The 19,979-nt window shown below is 44.2% G+C and overlaps 1 protein-coding gene across 3 annotated transcripts in view; it reads right to left on the reverse strand.

Annotated features, from left to right (window-relative positions):
- LOC110488185 (AT-rich interactive domain-containing protein 1A) overlaps positions 1-19,979 on the reverse strand; it is a 67,781-nt gene that overhangs the window by 40,957 nt on the left and 6,845 nt on the right. For 2 of the 3 annotated variants that reach the window (XM_036971646.1, XM_036971645.1), the window contains exon 1: positions 10,408-11,653. The exons of the other annotated variant lie outside the window; for it this stretch is intronic. In XM_036971646.1, coding sequence (XP_036827541.1) covers positions 10,408-11,322 — 915 coding nt within the window. In that variant the 5' untranslated portion in view covers positions 11,323-11,653. Of the gene's footprint in view, positions 1-10,407; positions 11,654-19,979 lie in introns of those variants that run through there. 3 annotated transcript variants of the gene reach the window in all.

Consider the following 19,979-nt stretch of genomic DNA (forward strand, 5'->3'; position numbering starts at 1 on the left):
GTAGCCTGCATTCTGAGATCATGTGCAAGTGTGTTCACTTCTAAACTGACTGGTGAGAACGACAGTAAAAAGATAGTGGCTGGAGACGTTCAAAGGTTTATGACAGTCTAGAGACTCTCCCTCCCTCTCTCTACCCCACACGGTTCTCTCCCTACCCCACACGGTTCTCTCCCTCCCTCGCTCTACCCCACACGGTTCTCTCCCTCCCTCGCTCTACCCCAGAAGGTCCGCTCTCTCTCGCTCTACCCCACACGGTTCTCTCCCTCTCTCTCCCCCCGCACGGTCCCTCTGAATTTCAATTTCAATTCAAGGCTTTTATTGGCATGGGAAACATCTGTTAATATTGCCAAAGCAAGAAGTAGACAAAAATGTACAGTAAACAATGCACTCACAGAAGTTCCAAAAGAATAAAGACATGTCAAATGTCATACAGCGCTCCCCACACTCTGTCCCCCTCTCCACCACACTGTCCCCCTCTGTCCCTCCCTCTCGACTCCACACTCTCACACACTGTCCCTCCCTTGCTCTCTGCCCAGTCATCTAATCAATCGCTTTAAGGAAACTCCTCCCTCCTTTCTTTCCTCTTTCCCCCTAAAAATAAATAAATGCAATTAGCACATGGCTAATCTGCATAGAGGAAAGCCAGAACACTCTTGGCCTTTGAGGGTGGTGGAGGGACTGATGATACTGGTCTGTGTGTGTCACGGTGGACTCAAACAGATGGGCTTGGGGCTGACGATAAACAAGTCCTGATAATTTAATCCTCCACATGGCCTAGGATCTACACAGACTATTGTTCTGTTGTAAAGCCCTGCACACACCGACACACTCACTCAGGGGCCCCCGCACTCAGGGGCCCCCTTAGACGGCCATCACTGTCACTTACACCCCATGACTTCATGGTTGGCTTTGAGTATATCAATCAAACACGGACGTTAAGGTACTTAGAACAGCTACTTCGAGCCTAAGAAATAACTTGCAAACCTACTGAACAGGCCTAATCCAATGAGTGTTCACACATGCTAAGGAAAAAGAATACTCACAAAAGTGTATGAAGAGAGGAGCAAGAACAACCATAAGAACACTTTCTATACCAGTATGTCAGTATGCCATCCCTGTTCCCCGGACTATCACAGGCCTAAAGCAAGAGTTGGTGAAACACTTTACAAACTAACGTAACCGCTAAGAAAAACAATGTCTATTAACAGTCGATTTACCCGTTGATTTTTAAAAGAAAATATTATGTCTGGTGGGCCAAATAGTAATTTCACTGAGCGGGTCTGCAACCATCCATATCAGTTAAAGAGCTAAATGTAAACAAAAGGAAAGTTAAACCCATGCCATGTTCTGGCCTGCCACACAACAGCAGTGGTTAGAACTCCAAGCTGACCGCCACATGACTCTGGAATTAAACAAGAAAAACCTCTCCTGCTTACTCTCCTATGGTCTGAGCACACACACGTGGACAGAGAGTCTGAGGCACCACACAGCTAATACAGCAGTACACACACACAGAGATATTCCTCCAGCAGTTCGCAAGAACTCTAAAGATCTACAGAACAAAACAAAACTACAACAGGTCACACACCCCACAGATTAAAAACGCTTCATTTCAACCCCGTTGGATGCGAACGGGATGAAACAGGGTTACCAGGCCTTAAGTTCTGAGCCTAAAACCTACATAAAAGATGGGAGGCTCTTATGATCACCATTCTCTTCCCTGTGAGCTGATCCAGAGGGGCCTAGTCATTTTCTTCATTCGGGCCAGACAAACCACCTGGATGTTGAACTCTGCTATTAGACTAGATAGGCTACCCTTCTTCAAATGTAGTATTAACCAAATATGGTCTGCAAAGTACTGTCTGGCTTAGGTTGAGAGAAGAACAAAGCGGTCGCCGTCACACACTAAACACAATATTACAGATCAAATTGTCTGACTTTCTTCTATCTATTCAGCGACAACAAATAATTCTCCCATTTGACAGAGGAAATGGGGCGGCAGGTAGCCTAGTGGTTAGAGCGTTGGACTAGTAACCGAAAGGTTGCAAAATCTAACCCCCAAGCTGACAAGGTAAAAATCTGTCGTTCTGCCCCTGAACCGTCATTGAAAATAAGAATTTGTTCTTAACTGACTTGCCTAGTTAAATGGTTAAATAAATCTAATAATTTTTTTTTTTTTTTTTTGGTATTTGTTTCCGACTTTTTCCTTCTTCTATAGGCAGAAGGATTAGGTATTAGTATTAGGTCAATGATAGAAGATATTGAACAAGACCCTTCACTGCAGAACATTAACCTGTTACTGTCAGACCCATCTTCTAGCCAGATCACCATTCCTGACTTGAAGTGAGGCTGGGGGTGCTGGTGGTTGGACTGAGGAAGAAATGAAACAGGCTCACGCCATAGAGTACAACCCAAGATTAGAATAATTCTGCTTTTTGATTGGTCAACCAACGTCCCACCTCTGCTCGAATTTCATTGGCCACGCCATTGCCACCAACCCAGAAGTGAAGACATATAAGCAGCTAATGAGGAATTATTTTGGCTTAGTTTTAGGGGTAATGTCATGGTTAGGGTTAGTGGTTAAAATCAATGTGGCACATTAGGCTAACCTTTATTTTAACCCGTAGAGTGGGCCTGTTTTATGCATCAGCCAAAGAGGTAAGACAATACCATGACGTCCCAGCCATATGGCCACAGGTCAGATGATGTCCTCAGTGTTTATACCAGCCTGACTATCAGCCACGATGACCACAGTGGCCTGGCATGGATGACACCTTACTGTATAAGTGTGTCACTCAGTCACTATACTACCATTTACATGCCTGAAATAACCATCTGAACAAAGCCAGCGGGGCCAAGCCAGGCAGGCAGAGAGGAACAGAAGGTGCTTAAGGAACTGGCTGGGTCACAAGCCTAACCCACTAACACTCTTAGTCACACAACACCTGACTGACAGTGATGTCATTCCCCCTAGTCTCAACTGACTCAAGTACCGGTAGTTGGTCGCCAGTGTAGGTAAGCCTGCCTCAGAGGGGGATTAGAACCGTTGGACTGGTGAATTTGCACATCCAGTGCTTCAATGGAACGAAGCACCAACAGTTAGCGATACACACACTTCGTTAAGCCATAGTTAGGCCTGAGGCATGCAAATTCTGGGGTTGTGGAGAGGTTGGTGCATGGCAGGAGATAAACGCTGCAGCCTGCCACACCTACACCTGGACCTGGACTACATGCTGGTGGAGGCCGAGACCCAAGGAGAAACGGTACTAACAGGTTTCAGAAGAAAATGGTAGTTGCCTTGCCCTACCAGTAACTGTACCATTTAACTTTAACCTGGTCAATGATGTTATTCCCCAAAATGCATTGCAAGAAAACCCTCCAACGTCTGCTTTCCCACCCCTCATGAAGCCAATGTCATTTTAGCACAGAGAGCTAGCCTAAGTCCTGAGCAGAGCTGTGTATGAAACGATGTGAGGTAAAGTAACAATCTACCTACCCCCCCAGAATCAACAACTGAGACGCCATTCCCCCCTCAACAGCCACACATTTAAAGGTTAACCTGTTTCTCCATAAAACACACAATACGTTATGCAAATAAAGTCTGCAGCGCCGCGCTAGCTAGGAGAGAAGCATATTCTAATCTAGTGCATTTAAAAAAAAAAAAAAATTTACAATTCAATGCTTTAATTAGCTGTACATTCCAACCTGGACCAGAGTAACAGCCCAAGTTTGACATTTTGTCCAAACATGGAGAGACAAGAGGAAAGAGGAATTTGACTACATTTTCAATGAGTTTGCCTTTCTTTTTTCTTTTTTTGTGCGTAGTCTTAAATAAATGCTAGCATTTATGTCTTAAGCTGCACACCTTGTATGCTTCACCTAGTGGTAGACCACTAGCATGGTCCCAATCCCATACCGCTGCTCTAAGGGCAGTGGCTGGTACAAGTACAAGGAGAGTGAATGTTTTGAGGATGGGGAAAAACAGGTACAAAGTGAACTGATGATGGTAGGTAACAACGGTGGACACAACGTGTGGAATGAGAGAATAATGTAGGGTCACAGTAAATAAATGAAGACGGGAGAGACTATTCTTCGTTTGCGCCACCTCCTAGACTGTTGTTTCAGGGATGGAGAAAGACTTCAGTACCGTGTTACTGAAGAGAAGAGACGGATGGCTGGTGGCACGTGGAGCAGGTCACTGAGAGAGGATCCTCCTGAGGCTTCTGCCACACAGGAACACACAGACACACACTGCCAAGGACACACACACACAGCTGTCACAGGCAGCCAAAGATCATTCACAAAAACACCCTCCCCCCCAGGGTATCACTGACACTCTTACTCTTTCTCCCTCACTCACACACACACACACCAGCCCGTCACACAGGGCGTGCACACACAAACAGAGTGTTATGAGGCAGCGTGCTGTCCTGGCCGTGTGGCTAATCACTACTCAGCACTGCAGACAGAGAGGGAGAGAAATTAGTGGAGAGAATCTTTGAATGCACAGCCAGAATACAGTAGAACACACCTCCTGTCCAGTCCACTGGCTACACAGCACACCACCTCACCGGCTACAGCAGTGTTTCTCAACTCTGGTCCTCTCCAGTACATCTTGGTTGCAGAGATTGACAACATTCACCTTAAAAATCAGTAATCATGCTCCTATCAATATTTACCTATAAGATTCCACAAATTGAAGTCATCACCCGTCAGTATGGGCAGGCAAGTTCATAGTGCAGGGAAACAGACCAAAGCCGGTCGAACAGAGACTTCACTTGGACTTTGGTCCACTATCACATCAAGGCCCTCAGTCAAACTTCAATACCACAGACAGACACAACCTTTAACTGAATGTACTGTCTGGATCACTACCATATGTCCACGTTGGTAGATACTATTATTTCAAGGTTTTTATTGTCAAAGTAAATGGACACTAACCAGATTTGATTTCAGCCTGACACGTGGTTCTCTCCCAGAAAACAACTGGGTCTGTTTGTCGGCAGACATCAGAGTCAACCGTTAGGCTAGGCTTTACAACCAAAGGGACCAATTAGCCCACTGATATTAGGTTAGACATCTCTCACAGCTTCATCTTTGCCTCACCCGATCTTAATCAAGCAATTGGCTTCTCCATCAATCAATAAATTAATTAATTAAAAGCAACATTTGTCACAAAGTGCTTTGCCGTAATTGAGACGAGACCCCAAAAGAGCAAGCACAGCGGAAAGGAAAAACTATTTTGCCATCTACTCCAAGTCCCACAGTCTCAGCACCACCCCCCTAACAACCTGGCCATAGAGCAGGGAAATACAGTGGTGAACTCTGTACACAGATCTATAGAAATGCATGAACACCAAATACAGAAACAACTTAAAGGCATTAAAAGTCAGTAACATAGTGATATTGTAGCCTAGGCAGGCACAGCAAATTAATGAAAAGGCATCTAGGGAGCTGAGGAGAGGCAAAAGCATTTCTATTCTGGTGTATCAACCGTTGGAGAACGAGTTTATGTGAGCAGCACAATTCAAGAATAACATCTGTCAATCACAGATCGGATTTTAACAACATAACTTGATTTAACACAAGTCTCTCAGAGGAGATTGCCACTTGAAACTGCATAATTCTAATTTCTTTGAATCTCCAGCATCTCCACATGCAGAACCGTGGCTGAATGAATCACAAATTGCAGTCCTGGGTATTAAATTGTCCACTACACAGCCTGCATAGAGGAGAATTAACAGGAGTCTGCAAACACCTGAGAGAAAGAACAAACTTTAATGAAGGCAAACTTAAATCCGTTTTACCTCATTTCTACCAGCATGTCACGTGCAACCAGAGGGGAGGGGGGGGCGGGGGGGGACTGCACCACATTTACTCCACACACAGAGACGTGTACAAAGCTCTCCCTCGCCCTCCATTTGTCAAATCTGACCATAATTCTATCTCCCTGATTCCTGCTTACAAGCAAAAACTAAAGCGGGAAGTAACTGTGACTCGCTCAATACGGCAGTGGTCAGATGACACACATGCTAAGCTACAGGATTGTTTTGCTAGCACAGACTGGACTATGTTCCACGATTCATGCAATGGCATCGAGTATACCACCGCAGTCACCGGCTTCATCAATAAGTGCATCGACAATGTCATCCCCACAGTGCCCGTACGTACATTTCCCAACCAGAAGCCATGGGTTACAGGCAACAGCAGCACCGCTAAAGGCTAGAGCTGTCGCTTTCATGGAGCGGGACACTAATCTGGATGCTTATAAGAAATCCCGCTACACCCTTAGACAAACCATCAAACAGGCAAAGCGTCAATACAGGACTAAGATTTAATCCTACCACACCGGCTAGAGCTCGTCAGATGTGGCAGGGCTTGAAAAATATTACGGATTACAAAGGGAAACCCAGCAGTGGTCTTCCCAGTGACGTGAACCTAGCAGACGAGCTAAATGCCTTTTATGCTTGCTTCGAGGCAAGCAACACTGAAGCATGAATGAGAGCACCAGCTATCCCAGATGACTGTTTGATCACGCTCTCCGTAGCTAATGTGATCAGATCAAGACCTTTAAACAGGTCAACATTCATAAAGCCACAGGGCCAGACGGATTCCCAGGGCGCGTACTCAAAGCATGCCCGGACCAACTGGCAGGTGTCTTCACTGGCATTTTCAACCTCTACCTGACCGAGTCTGTAATACCTACATGTTTCAAGCAGACCAACATAGTCCCTGTGCCCAAGAAAGCAATGGTAACCTGCCTAAATGATTACCGCCCGTAGCACTCACGTCAGTAGCCTGAAGTGCTTTGAAAGGCTGGTCATGGCTCACATCAACACCATCATGCCAGAAACCCTAGACCCACTCCAATTCGCATATCGCCCCAACAAATCCACAGATGATGCAATCTCAATCGCATTCCACACTACCCTTACGCACCTGGACTAAAGGAACACCTATGTGAGAATGCTGTTCATTGACTACAGCTCAGCGTTCAACACCATAGTGCCCACAAAGCTCATCACTAAGCTAAGGACCCTGGGTTACTAAACACCTCCCTCTGCAACTGGATCCTGGACATCCGCCGGGCCGCCCACCGGTGGTAAGGGTATGCAAAAACATCTGCAACGCCTATCCGCAACACTGGGGCCCCTCTGGGGTGCATGCTTAGTCCCCTCCTGTACTCCCTGTTCACCCACGACTGCGTGGCCAAGCACGACTCCAACACCATCATTAGGTTTGCTGACGACACAACAGTGGTAGGCCTGATCACCAACAACGAGACAGCCTATAGGGAGGAGGTCAGAGACCTGGCAGTGTGGTGCCAGGACAACAACCACTTCCTCAATGTGAGCAAGACAAAAAGGAGCTGATAGTTTACTATAGGAAAAGGAGGGGCGAACAGGCCTCCATTAACATCGACGAAGGCTGATATGGAGCAGGTTGAGAGACAGTTGTGAAGAGGGCACGACAACACCTTTTCCCCTCACGAGACTGAAAAGATTTGGCATGGGTCCCCAGATCCTCAAAAAGTTCTATAGCTGCACCATGGAGAGCATCCTGACCGGTTGCATCACCGTCTGGTACGACAACTGCTCGGCATCTGACCGTCTAGAGGATAAAATGCCATTACATTGTTGACTGAATTGACACTAGCTGATATGACATTGCCACAATGAAGAGCATTGAAGCTGTATTGTATTGACACGAATGCTACAATAAATGTAACATGCTTCATGATTGGTAGCTAGATGCATGAACTAGCTACCAGGTCTAGGACCAAAAGGCTCCTTAACAGCGTCAACCCCCAAGCCATAAGACTACTGAACAATTAATCAAATGGCCACCAGACTATTTAAATTGACCCCCCTCGCCCTGTTTTTACACTGCTGCTACTCTCTGTTTATTATCTATGCATAGTCACTTTACAAATTACCTCGACTAACCTATACCCACGCATATTGACTCGGTACCAGTATCCCCTGTACATAGCCTCGTTATTGTTATGTAATTTTCTTGTGTTATGTGATTTGATAATAACAAAAATGATTTCAGTTTATTTAGTAAATATTTTCTTAACTCTATTTCTTTAACTGCTTTGTTGGTTAAGGGCTTGTAAGTAAGAATTTCATGGTAAGGTCTACTACACCTGTTGTATTCGGCGCATGTAACAAATTAAATTTGATTTGATAGGTGTCTTTAAGACAGGTATTCCACGAGGCATCATGCAAGTCTCTGTGGGGAGAATAATAAAACTGAATAATTAAAATGGTGGTACAGTAATCAAAAAGGGTAATGAACTACCGTGCTAACCAATAACTTGTTTAAAATGTTGATATAATGTTTTATAATGTTGAATATTATATGAACATTTAGGGCTAACAACGGCAAATGACAATTGCCAAGAAACGGAAATCAACAAATTCCATCGAAACTTCAATGGATAGAAATTACAAATAGGCCTAGCTATTCAATATTCAGGAGGTCAACGCTATAGCTAGCCTACACGTGGTTGATGATATTCTAAAACCGGAATACACCATTTGTCTGTTGACATGGTTACACACTGTGCAGCATCACATGTGAAAGTAATCATAGTAACCCAGTGAACAAAGCAGTGACACTTGGCTGACACCTTGGCTGCTTGTAAACACTACAATTACTGCAGCCATCAGATTCTCCTCACAGAACACAAGTCAGATTCTCCTCACAGAACACAAGTCAGATTCTCCTCACAGAACACAGGTCAGATTCTCCTCACAGAACACAGGTCAGATTCTCCTCACAGAACACAGGTCAGATTCTCCTCACAGAAAACAAGTCAGATTCTGAAACCCACTGTAGAACCACAGCGCACCAGTCAGATTCTCTCAAAGAATACAACCCATTCTGAAACACACTGTAGAACCACAGAACACCAGTCAGATTCTCAAACAGAACCACATAACTCCTGTCTCTCCTCTACAAGATTATCCTAGATCAGCTAGGAACACTATTCTAGCATGGGGGAAACAGCCACACCTACTCCCTCTGCTGTTCCAGAATCAGCACTAGAGGTCTGCCACATCTCCAATCTGCCTGTGGAGCTGTACATGCATGTATGTATAAGTATGAACACAGCATTTTTGCATGGCTACAGCTGAGATTTTACGTAAATGTACACTAAACAAATTTAGCTGTACTGTATTATTTGAGTGGCAGGCAATACAGTCATCATGCAAATTACTGCAGAGGGACTTACACAACATAATGTGTTCAATGAAACCATCCATAAAGTATATTTTGCACATTGTTATTTTATTTAGCATGCTTGGACACACGCATTACAGCTGAAATGTAGGCCGCTGCACGCTGACCGCAATACAAACATATTTTGCTTGCATATCAAGTAGGCTAAATGTCATGCACAGACGGTTAAACAGGCTAAAGCGCGTGAATTATATGCGTAATGTCATCTTGACACTGCCAGAGTACATGAGCTGATGTGGGTGATTTCTACAGCGTTACATTGGACGCAGTTACAAATGGCCAGGAGCAGGGGATGGGGAGCCAATCAGATCTCAGCTAGCATGTCAACCTAAGACCAACTGTCTCCTGGCTTTGACAGAAGGATTTTACCTCCATAATTCAAATCCCAAAGCAAAGCAATCTGCTCCTTCTCAAATCACTGGCCGTGTTTACTACCGGTACTGAGACAACTCCGGAATACAGGGGCAAAATATAACGTCTCTCTGTCGTTAACTATAATGTAACAATCGGAACAATCATCAGAAGATACAATATAACAAGCTGGCGGGGGAAATGTTCCAACTGAAGGATAGTTATTTGCTACATTTACAAACGTCGACCACAGTCAGGTGTACTTTTGGCTATACAATTCGTTCTGCTTGCTTCTAACAAACTATTCCAATATAATCTTACGTCATGTGTCATTTACATCTTGCCGTTTAAAATTGGTGTGAAAGCTTGCAACAAACTTCAGGGCTACATGGAGTGGATATAGCATACAAATACATTTAGCAGTGATTCGTTAGCGGCATAGCTAACGTTAGCTGGAGAAATAACTGTCATTGCGCTTTATACAGTACACGCTTTGCTAAGAAAGGAAAATACACATTTATAGCCTTCCAATTTCTCCTCTCAAACGTGTCCCATTTGCCCCTGACCAGGCAGAAGCTACACATCTTTACCAGCTCAGTGAGTTTGGTATTTTAGCACAGACATGGCTTGTTTCTCTGTTTAAATACTCTAAAATGAGGTGGTGTAAGGAGAAAACAGAGGCAGCCATTTTAGAGAGCTACCTAGCTAAGCTACATGGGCAATGGCTGTTCCATTGCAACCCTTCACTGCTACACAGAGCTATCTGCAACTTGCTCAAAGTGCACCAGTACTGAGAGAAAAGTTTACCTGGTTTCTGTTCAGAGGTCCCGTGTTCCCAGGTCCCGTGTTCCCTGGGCTCATTGGAGGCGGATGGTGGGTCCTTTGTTGCCAACCCGGATGGCCCCCACCATACTGACTGCTGGCCATATCTGCTGCTCCCTTGCTAGCCCCTTCCTGGTTACTATAGTCTCCTTGTGGGTAATTCTGGTAGGTCCTCGTTGAGCTGGGAGACGTTAGAAGCTGATTTAAAGTCGGGGTAGACGTGGGTTGTAGGTTTCCTATGTTATACCTCTGATTATTGTACGAGGCAGCCATAGCTGTAGTTCCGCCTGCTGGCTGTTGCTTGCCTGGCTGCCCCCCAGCCGCCGGGGGCTGGTTATTACGCGGGGAATTCATGGCGTATCCTTGGCCCTGATAAGAAGTCCGGTTCGGGAAGGGGCTGTAGTTGTTAAAATGGTTGGGGAAGCCGTGCTCGTGTGAGTTGGGCGGGTATGGGTCCATCATGTTACCTGGTTGCACTGCCGGCCCCGCTGCAGCTGCCATGCCAGGGCTTTGTTGTCCGCCATGTTGATGAAAAGGGCCCCGGCTGTAGTGCTGGTTGTAACCGTAAGGAGGTGGAGGGAATGAGCCCTGGTGGTGATGGCCCATCCCGGAGTGGTTATTCCCCTCCGGTCCCCCAGTATCATTCTGGTTGTTATTATTATTCACCCTGGACGAATTCCCGTTCTTCATGTCAGGCTCCCCTCCTCCCCCTACATTTCCAGCATCGGCCCCGTCCTGCAGATCCTTCTGTCCAGGAGATCCGTTGTCAGATCCCGGTTCCTTATTTACATGTTGTTTCTCTCCCGGTACCGACTCCTCCAGTGGGTCCCGATCCGGCTTTTTAAGTTCGGATGGCGGGCTAGTGTTGAGAGTGGCGACGCTAGCGACCTGCGCGGCCATGATATCCCTCTCTGCCTCTCACAGCGAGTCACTCACAATCGAGCTCTCTGAATAGCATTGAACATAAATACAATTGTTTATAACAATGTACCCGTGTCCCGGATCATTCCCCCTACCTCCGGACCTAATCCGGCATCCACTCCCGTCTCCGATTCGACTGGAAAGTTACTGGAAGAATATAAATAAGGATCCAGGGAATTAAATTAACCAACAGAGAATGTGGGAAGGCTTCTCTTACAGAACGAGAGTGTGAGCAAGAAACCGACCAAACCAGCACGAGGCTTGGCGAGACACAGCCATTTTACTGAAGCGTTCAGATGAACGCAAAACACGGAGCGGATTCAACCAGTAGGTAGGAGGCGACTAGGCTACAACAAGCAGGGATAAAGGATGTATTCTGTTTATTTTGAAGGGGTTATAGAGCTAGTCCTAGAGAGACTATAGCAGAACATGATAAATAATGTGACTTATAAATGGAACATAATTCATAACACCCAGCATTTCGGCTATTTTGTGGACAACCACATAATCTGTAAATCATAAATTATTTCCATTACAGGCTATATAGATTTGTCTTAAAGCTTCAATCTGCATAGTTATAATGCATTTAGTTTTCATTTTATACAGAGTAGACACACATATGAATATGTTACTGGGAGACTATATAATTCTACACACAATATAAGTCTATGTTTATAATTGCATCGTATCAACAATATATTCACACAGTTACATAGTATTAAGATTGGGATTGACTCCTGCCATGTGCTGAGAGAACGAAACAACTAGCAAAAGCAGAGGGCTTGATATGTGGAGAGGAAAGCAATACATTACAGTGTGTGTGTGAGAGAGAGAGAGAGAGAGAGAGAGAGAGAGAGCGAGAGTGTGTAATGTTTACTGTACATTTTTATTGTTTATTTCACTTTTGTTTATTATCTATTTCACTTGCTTTCGCAATGTAAACATATGTTTCCCATGCCAATACAGCCTTTTGAATGGAATTGAATTGAGAGACAGAGAGAGAGCTAGAGAAAGAAGGATAGAAAAAGGGAAGAAGGATGGGGGATGGACTGAGCCAGTCACAGAGCAGGAAGTGAAGATAAAAAAGAGAAAAGCAGAGTGAGAGAGAAAACAAAATTGAAATAGAAATTGAGAGAAAACAAACAGTGTGAGCCACTGAAAAAGCCTACATATAATGCTATATCTAAAGCAAAATTAACCGTTGAAAATGTGTGTGTGGTTTCGTAGAATAGCCTATAGGATAAATCAAGAGGAGATTTTGAGAAAGAATAAAGTAAATAATCAAATGACAACAGCCACGCTCTCCTCTTCCCCACTCTGCTGCTCTCTCCCTCTCTCCCTCCCCACCCCCTCTCCTCATTCTCTCCGCCCGCCTGCCTGCCTCGTGTTCTCTCCTAGCAGCAGCAGCCTCTCTCTGCTTGCAAAAGCAGCAGAACTTTGCTATCAGCGCGTGGGGGATGGGCAGCGCAGGCACAGCTCAGCACAGCCCTTTTCTCCTCTACAATGCAGGGCTTTCTGGCGAAGAGTTACAGCGGCCAGGCTCATACTACTGACTAGAATGGGAAAGGGGATCCCCTTAGTTTAAGTTTTGTTTATTTTTTTTCTCTGAAATGTGCATTAAGGGAGGAAGGACAGACAGGCTGTAAAAGGGGGGAGGTGTGGGGGTGGGGGCCAGAAGCCTGACTGACTATATTGGCTAGGGAGGGAGGAGTGTTGCTGTGTGCTGCTAGAATATAGAGAGAGGCAGACAGAGGAGAGGGGGGGTTGGGATCTTTCTTTTTTTTCTTTTCAGCATAAACTTGGTGTTTATCATAAGGGGACCCTGTCTATTTTTTACCCCTCCTGTCCTATTTTCCACCCTCATCACATTCACTGATATTATAGTCTGTTACACCTGGTTTTAAATATATTTTGTCTGCACACTTCTTTTTAGAATTAGTCCTAATTGAGAGAATCATCTCTGTAGTTGTAGGGACTCATCATTGTCCTCACACTGAGAACTGCTTCTTAGTGGGTCATAGAGCTCACCGTACTCGTTCCTCTGGTTGCACACACACACACCTTATAATATATTCTGCTACAGTATTATTAGCTCACGTTAAACAAAATTAAACGTAAATATACTTCTAAATGACAATCATTGATAATGCAAAAAATTCATATAGTGATTTGTGGAATCCATGTAAGACAAAGGCACTTTAGACATTATTAGTCTTCATAAAGTATGCTTTAGACATTATTAGTCTTCATAAAGTGTGCTTTAGACATTAGTCTTCATAAAGTATTCTTCAGACATTATTAGTCTTCATAAAGTATTCTTCAGACATTATTAGTCTTCATAAAGTATTCTTCAGACATTATTAGTCTTCATAAAGTATTCTTCAGACATTATTAGTCTTCATAAAGTATTCTTCAGACATTATTAGTCTTCATAAAGTATGCTTTAGACATTATTAGTCTTCATTAAGTATTCTTCTGACATTATTAGTCTTCAGAAAGTATTCTTCAGACATTATTAGTCTCTTCAGACATTACTAGTCTTCATAAAGTATTCTTCAGACATTATTAGTCTTCATAAAGTATGCTTTAGACATTATTAGTCTTCATTAAGTATTCTTCTGACATTATTAGTCTTCAGAAAGTATTCTTCAGACATTATTAGTCTTCATAAAGTATGCTTTAGACATTATTAGTCTTCATAAAGTATTCTTCAGACATTATTAGTCTTCATAAAGTATGCTTTAGACATTATTAGTCTTCATAAAGTATGCTTTAGACATTATTAGTCTTCATAAAGTATTCTTCAGACATTATTAGTCTCTTCAGACATTATTAGTCTTCATAAAGTATTCTTCAGACATTATTAGTCTTCATAAAGTATGCTTTAGACATTATTAGTCTTCATAAAGTATGCTTTAGACATTATTAGTCTTCATAAAGTATTCTTCAGCCATTATTAGTCTTCATAAAGTATGCTTTAGACATTATTAGTCTTCATAAAGTATTCTTCAGACATTATTAGTCTTCATAAAGTATTCTTCAGACATTATTAGTCTTCATAAAGTATTCTTCAGACATTATTAGTCTCCATAAAGTATTCTTCAGACATTATTTGTCTTCATAAAGTATTCTTCAGACATTATTAGTCTTCATAAAGTATGCTTTAGACATTATTAGTCTTCATAAAGTATTCTTCTGACATTATTAGTCTTCATAAAGTATGCTTTAGACATTATTAGTCTTCATAAAGTATGCTTTAGACATTATTAGTCTTCATAAAGTTTTATTTGGACCATTTAAATATAGAAAGATTCACTCCAGATACCCACTCAACTGTCTTGACCCAGAGGCAAACACTCTGCTTTGGATGGAACTTCTACAACCATCCTCTAGGCTTTATAATCTCAGGTCATCAACCACCTGAAATAACACTGGTTGAATCAGTTGTTAATGACATTATGAAATGTTATGAAGGTGTTATGAAGGCTACTTAGATTGGACTCCTTACACAGTCACATCTGTGTATTTACTCTGTACCCCACCATGTAGCTGACCATGATGCATCACCCCAAGCCTGGTGGCCTGAGTTCCTCCACCATCACCACGGATACAGACCTGGACACATGCCAGGGGAATACAGCCAGGAACTACTTTTTCTTTTGATATCAAGTATTGATTAGAGGCCTCTATGAAAAAACAACAACAAACAAACAATGCATCAAGGAAAAGCATTATTTCAAAATGTTGAGTAAATGGTAGGGCGATTTGAGAAACATAATGCTATGATAACAAAGATGTATAATGTGAAGACATTGGTTGGAATGAATGATAAGAGATGATTCAAATGTATTTATGCAATTGTCAGCAAAAGGGCCTTTACTCAGTATTTCCTCAGTATCACAGGCCTTCACTAAGAGAGTATACAAACGAAGAAGCACATTGCTGGAGAATGCTCTGTTCTGGTGTCCACTATCCACAGTTACAACCCCTGAAAAAACTTAACAATGCATCCTTCCAACCACATACACTCGACTGAACTGTAAATAATACGTACTCAATATTCATCATCATCAAATGAAATCCAAATTCTTAGGTCTTTTTTATGAGCTTAAAACCCACACCAATCTGAGTGCAACATCGTTGGCCAATAACATTCTGCAGTTCCTTCCAAAGAGTAAGTGATTTAACAAAGTTCACCCAGAGGCCTTGTTGAGGCATTCATAGTTAATTATTTTTCAGTCTGTGTCATAAAGCTATAGAGACGTTTTTGTATAGTACATTTCTTTTTCTATTTTTTGACCCAGGCGTGCGATGGTAAAAGTGTCAGTCTTGAGGAAGTTAATTGATGACAGATCATTGAGAAGTTTTTTTAATCCCCAGAGATCTAGTCTGGGAATGGAGCCATTTGATCGCCAAGACAACCCAATTATGTGGAGTGGAATTTCTTAACAAGACTGGAGTTGAGTTTGGAGTGACTGGGAGACACACAAACACACACACACACTTGCATTCATTACTGAAAAAGCAGCCCCGCATGTTCAGCCCGCCAAATATACATACTCCCACAAGCACAAAGAGAGAGAGAGAGAGAGAGAGAGAGAAAAAAAAACGTACATTCCCTCAACAACATGCTGTCATAGACGCACATGCTCACAGTAAATGTCAGGGACACTCCCACACAAGGCCTGCCACACAGGCTTGCTCACACGTGCACAAACACACACATAGACATAAAATAAGACACACACAAAGTGCAGTTGGGCTGTGTCCAGTTGGTTGCCAGGCAGCAATATAACACATAGTCTGGAGTGTGCATGGGAAGGAGGGAAGTACCACTTTGAGAACTGTCCAATGGCTGCCCGGCTTACTCCCTGTAGGATAATGTACATAAGAGCTCAGACCTGCATATGTGTATACCCAATTCAAATACTTAATCTGTTTAAAAAAAAGGAATACAATGCATCATGATGATATTAGAAACAGGTTATTATCAATGATTTCATCTCTTGGTTAATATTCTCAATCTCAGCACCAAAATAGTTTGATTTGATACAACCGAATCAAACCATGTGTGTTTTTACCCTCCAACACACCAGCAGCTTTTATCACCAGATACTAAGCAAACATCAAATCCCTGTCATAGAAAACAGTGTGAGGCTGCTTGTATTCTGTATTCAGTCAGAGATGGAATCCTCTCAGCTCCTAATGTGAAAATAGGCTAGGACACACACACACACACACACACCTCCGTGCATCCTGACAGGCTTTCACAACAAAGCTAATAGGATATATTCAGTTTAGACCAGTGTACTTCTATCTGAGAAGGACTTTTTCTCTGAAGTTATCATTTGCTTTGGGGCATTTCTGATGTATTTTCATTCTTGAAAACCCCTGAATATTCTGTATGAAAACTTCAGTCACACACACAGGTTGGAACACAGACAAGCATGCATGCACACACACCTCTCTAAACATTCAATTTCTCTCACTGTGTGTGTGTGAAAGAGAGAGAGAGGTCTGGGGTCCGCTCACCAACCAAGAATTCACAAAATGGGACAAACACCAAATTGAGATTGTGCATGCAGAACTCTGCTAAAATATCCTCAGTGTACAACGTAAAACACAAAATAATGCATGCAGAGCAGAATTAGGCCGATACCCGCTAATTATCCAAATCAAGAAAAGATCCATTAAATTCTACAACCACCTAAAAGAAAACGATTCCCAAATCTTCCATAAAAAAAGCCATCACCTACAGAGAAATAAACCTGCAGAAGAGCCAATCCCCTTATTGCAACACAATCCCCTTAGTGACTGGTCTGCTGGTGCCATCATGGGTTGGAGCCCGTTCTGCCACTCTCAGTGCCTGAAGTCAGCGCAGCCTGGGGGCTCGGAAGTTGCTGCCATTGCCGGTACTCCGTCATTCCCGCGGAGTACCAGGACCTCCGGGAGGTGTTCAGTAAGGCCCGGGCCACTTTGCGGTCACTACAAGTATCTGGTCATGCCATTTGGCCTTACCAACGCCCCTGCTGTGTTCCAGGCTCTGGTTAATGATGTTCTCCGCAACATGTTGAACTGGTTCGTCTTCGTCTACCTCGACGACATCTTTGTCTTCTCCCGCTCCGCCAAAGGACACGTGCTACATGTCCGACAGGCTCTCCAACGCCTCCTGGAGAACCAGCTTTTTGTGAAAGCGGAGAAGTGTGAATTCCATCTCTCCCCCATCCCCTTCCTGGGTTACATCATCACTGCAGGTAGTGTACAGACAGATCCCAGGAAGGTGAGAGTAGTGGTGGATTGGCCCCAGCCTGCAACGTTTCCTGGGATTCAACTTTTATCTGCACTTTATCCGAGGTTACAGCACCCTGGCTTCCCCCCTGTCTGCACTCAACTCTCCCAAGGTTCCGTTCACGTGGTCCCCAGCGTTCCAGGATCTCAAACACTGTTTCACCACAGCTCCCATCTTGGTTCATCCTGACCTGTCCCGCCAGTTCGTGGTGGAGGCCGATGCTTCGGATGTCGAATTGGGGGCTGTCCTGTCCCAGCGTTCGGCCCACTCCTCCAGGCTTGTCTGCCACCCCGGCTCCTGTCAGACCCTGGCCTTTGTGCGACAATGCTTTTGGTGGCCTACCATGATTCCCAACGTCTCCGTGTTCGTCACCGCATGCATGGTCTGTGCGCAGAACAAGACTCCTTGGCTAGCTCCGGCTGGTCTCCTTCAACCTCTGCCTGTCCCTCACAGTCCCTGGTCTCACATAGCCCTGGACTTTGTCACGGGTCTCCCCCCATCTGATGGTAACACTGCCATCCTGACAGTAGTGGATCGGATTTTCAAAGCTGCATTCCTCTCGCCAAGCTACCATCTGCAAAAAAAAAGAGACCTCCCAGCTCATGGTGCAGCACGTCTTCCGGATCCATGTACTCCCAGTAGACATGGTCTCCGACTGGGGTCCTCAGTTCTCTTTCCGGTTCTGGAAGGCGTTCTGCACACTCATTGGGTAATCGGCCAGCCTGTTCTCTAGGTTCCGCCCCCAGTCCAACGACCAGACTGAGCGAGCCAACCAAGACTTGGAAATGACACTTCGCTGCCTGGTCTCCGCCAACCCCACCACCTCGAGCCAGCAACTAGTGTGGGTCGAATACGCCCGCAACACCCTTCCTTGTTCTGCCACGGGTCTCTCGCCCTTTGAGTGTTCCCTGGGCTATCAACCTCCACTCATCCCTGAGAAAGAGGAAGAGGTTGGCATACCTTCAGCCCAGACATTTGTCCTCCTCTGTCGTCGTACCTAGAAGAGAGCCCGGTCAGCCCTTCTCAAGACCACCTCCAGGTATCGACAACAAGCGGACCGCCACCGGACCCCGACTCCCCGGTATCGTCTCGGGCAGAAGGTATTGCTGTCCACCCAGGATCTGCCCCTCCGGTTGGAGCCCCGCAAAATCTCCCCCCGGTTTATCGGCCCTTTCCCCATCTCTAAGGTCATTAGCCCCTCTGTTGTTCGTCCTCTGTTGCCCTGTACCCGCCGTATCCATCCCACTTTCCATGTGTCTTTTCCATGTCTCACAGCCCTTTGTCTCCTGTTTTCTGTACCTTGTCACACCGCCCTGGATTATTGACCTCTGCCTGCCCTGACTCTGAGACTGCCTGCGGTTCTGTATCTTTTGACTCTGATCTGGATTACTGACCTCTGCCTGCCCTTGACCTGTCGTTCTGCCTGCCCCCTGTTCTAGTAATACACTTTTGATACTTCGACACTGTCTGCATCTGGGTCTTGCCTAAAACGTGATACACATATTTCCCTCAGATTACACAGACCCACAAAGAATTCGAAAACAAATCCAATTTTGATAAACTCCCATATCTATTGGGTGAACTTTCACAGTGTGCAATCACAGCAGCAAGATTTGTGACCTGTTGCCACAAGAAATCAAAACCAGTGAAGAACAAACACCATTGTAAATACAACCTATATTTGTTTGTACTTTAACTATTTTCACATCATTACAACACTGTATGTAGACATAATATGACATTTGAAATGTCTTTTTCTTTTGTGAATGTAATGTTTACTGTTCATTTTTTATTGTTTATTTCACTTTTGTTTATTTCACTTGCTTTGGCAATGTAAACATATGTTTCCCATGCCAATATAGCACCTTAAATTTAAATTGAGAGAGAGACAGAGAATGAAGGGTCCCACCAGTCTAAACAAAGCACAGAGCAGGGTTAAGAGCACTCACAAAACATGGTGTCCTCCTCACAAGGACAGAGAAGTACTCCAGACAGACTTTCATCAGGGATTAAAAGACAGAGAATGGAGAGAATCATCTCTGTAGTTGTAGGGACTCATCATTGTCCTCACACTGAGAACTGCTCCTTAGTGGGTCATAGAGCGCACCGTACTCGTTCCTCTGGTTGCACGCACGTACACACACACACACACACAAACATATTGTGCAACATGTTCCGCTGGTGACAGAGCACTCAGTCGGTCCCTGACAATCACACTGAGCACGCTGTCATGAGAAGGGGACTCCGCAGTACCAAAATAAAGATGAGAGAAGGACTGATGGGCAGCACAGAGGAGTGTCAGGTAAAGAATGAAAACACAGCAACATAAAATGGACCATTTTGTTTG

This window comes from Oncorhynchus mykiss, chromosome 32 (genome assembly GCF_013265735.2).
Source record: "Oncorhynchus mykiss isolate Arlee chromosome 32, USDA_OmykA_1.1, whole genome shotgun sequence".
Lineage (NCBI taxonomy): Eukaryota > Metazoa > Chordata > Actinopteri > Salmoniformes > Salmonidae > Oncorhynchus > Oncorhynchus mykiss.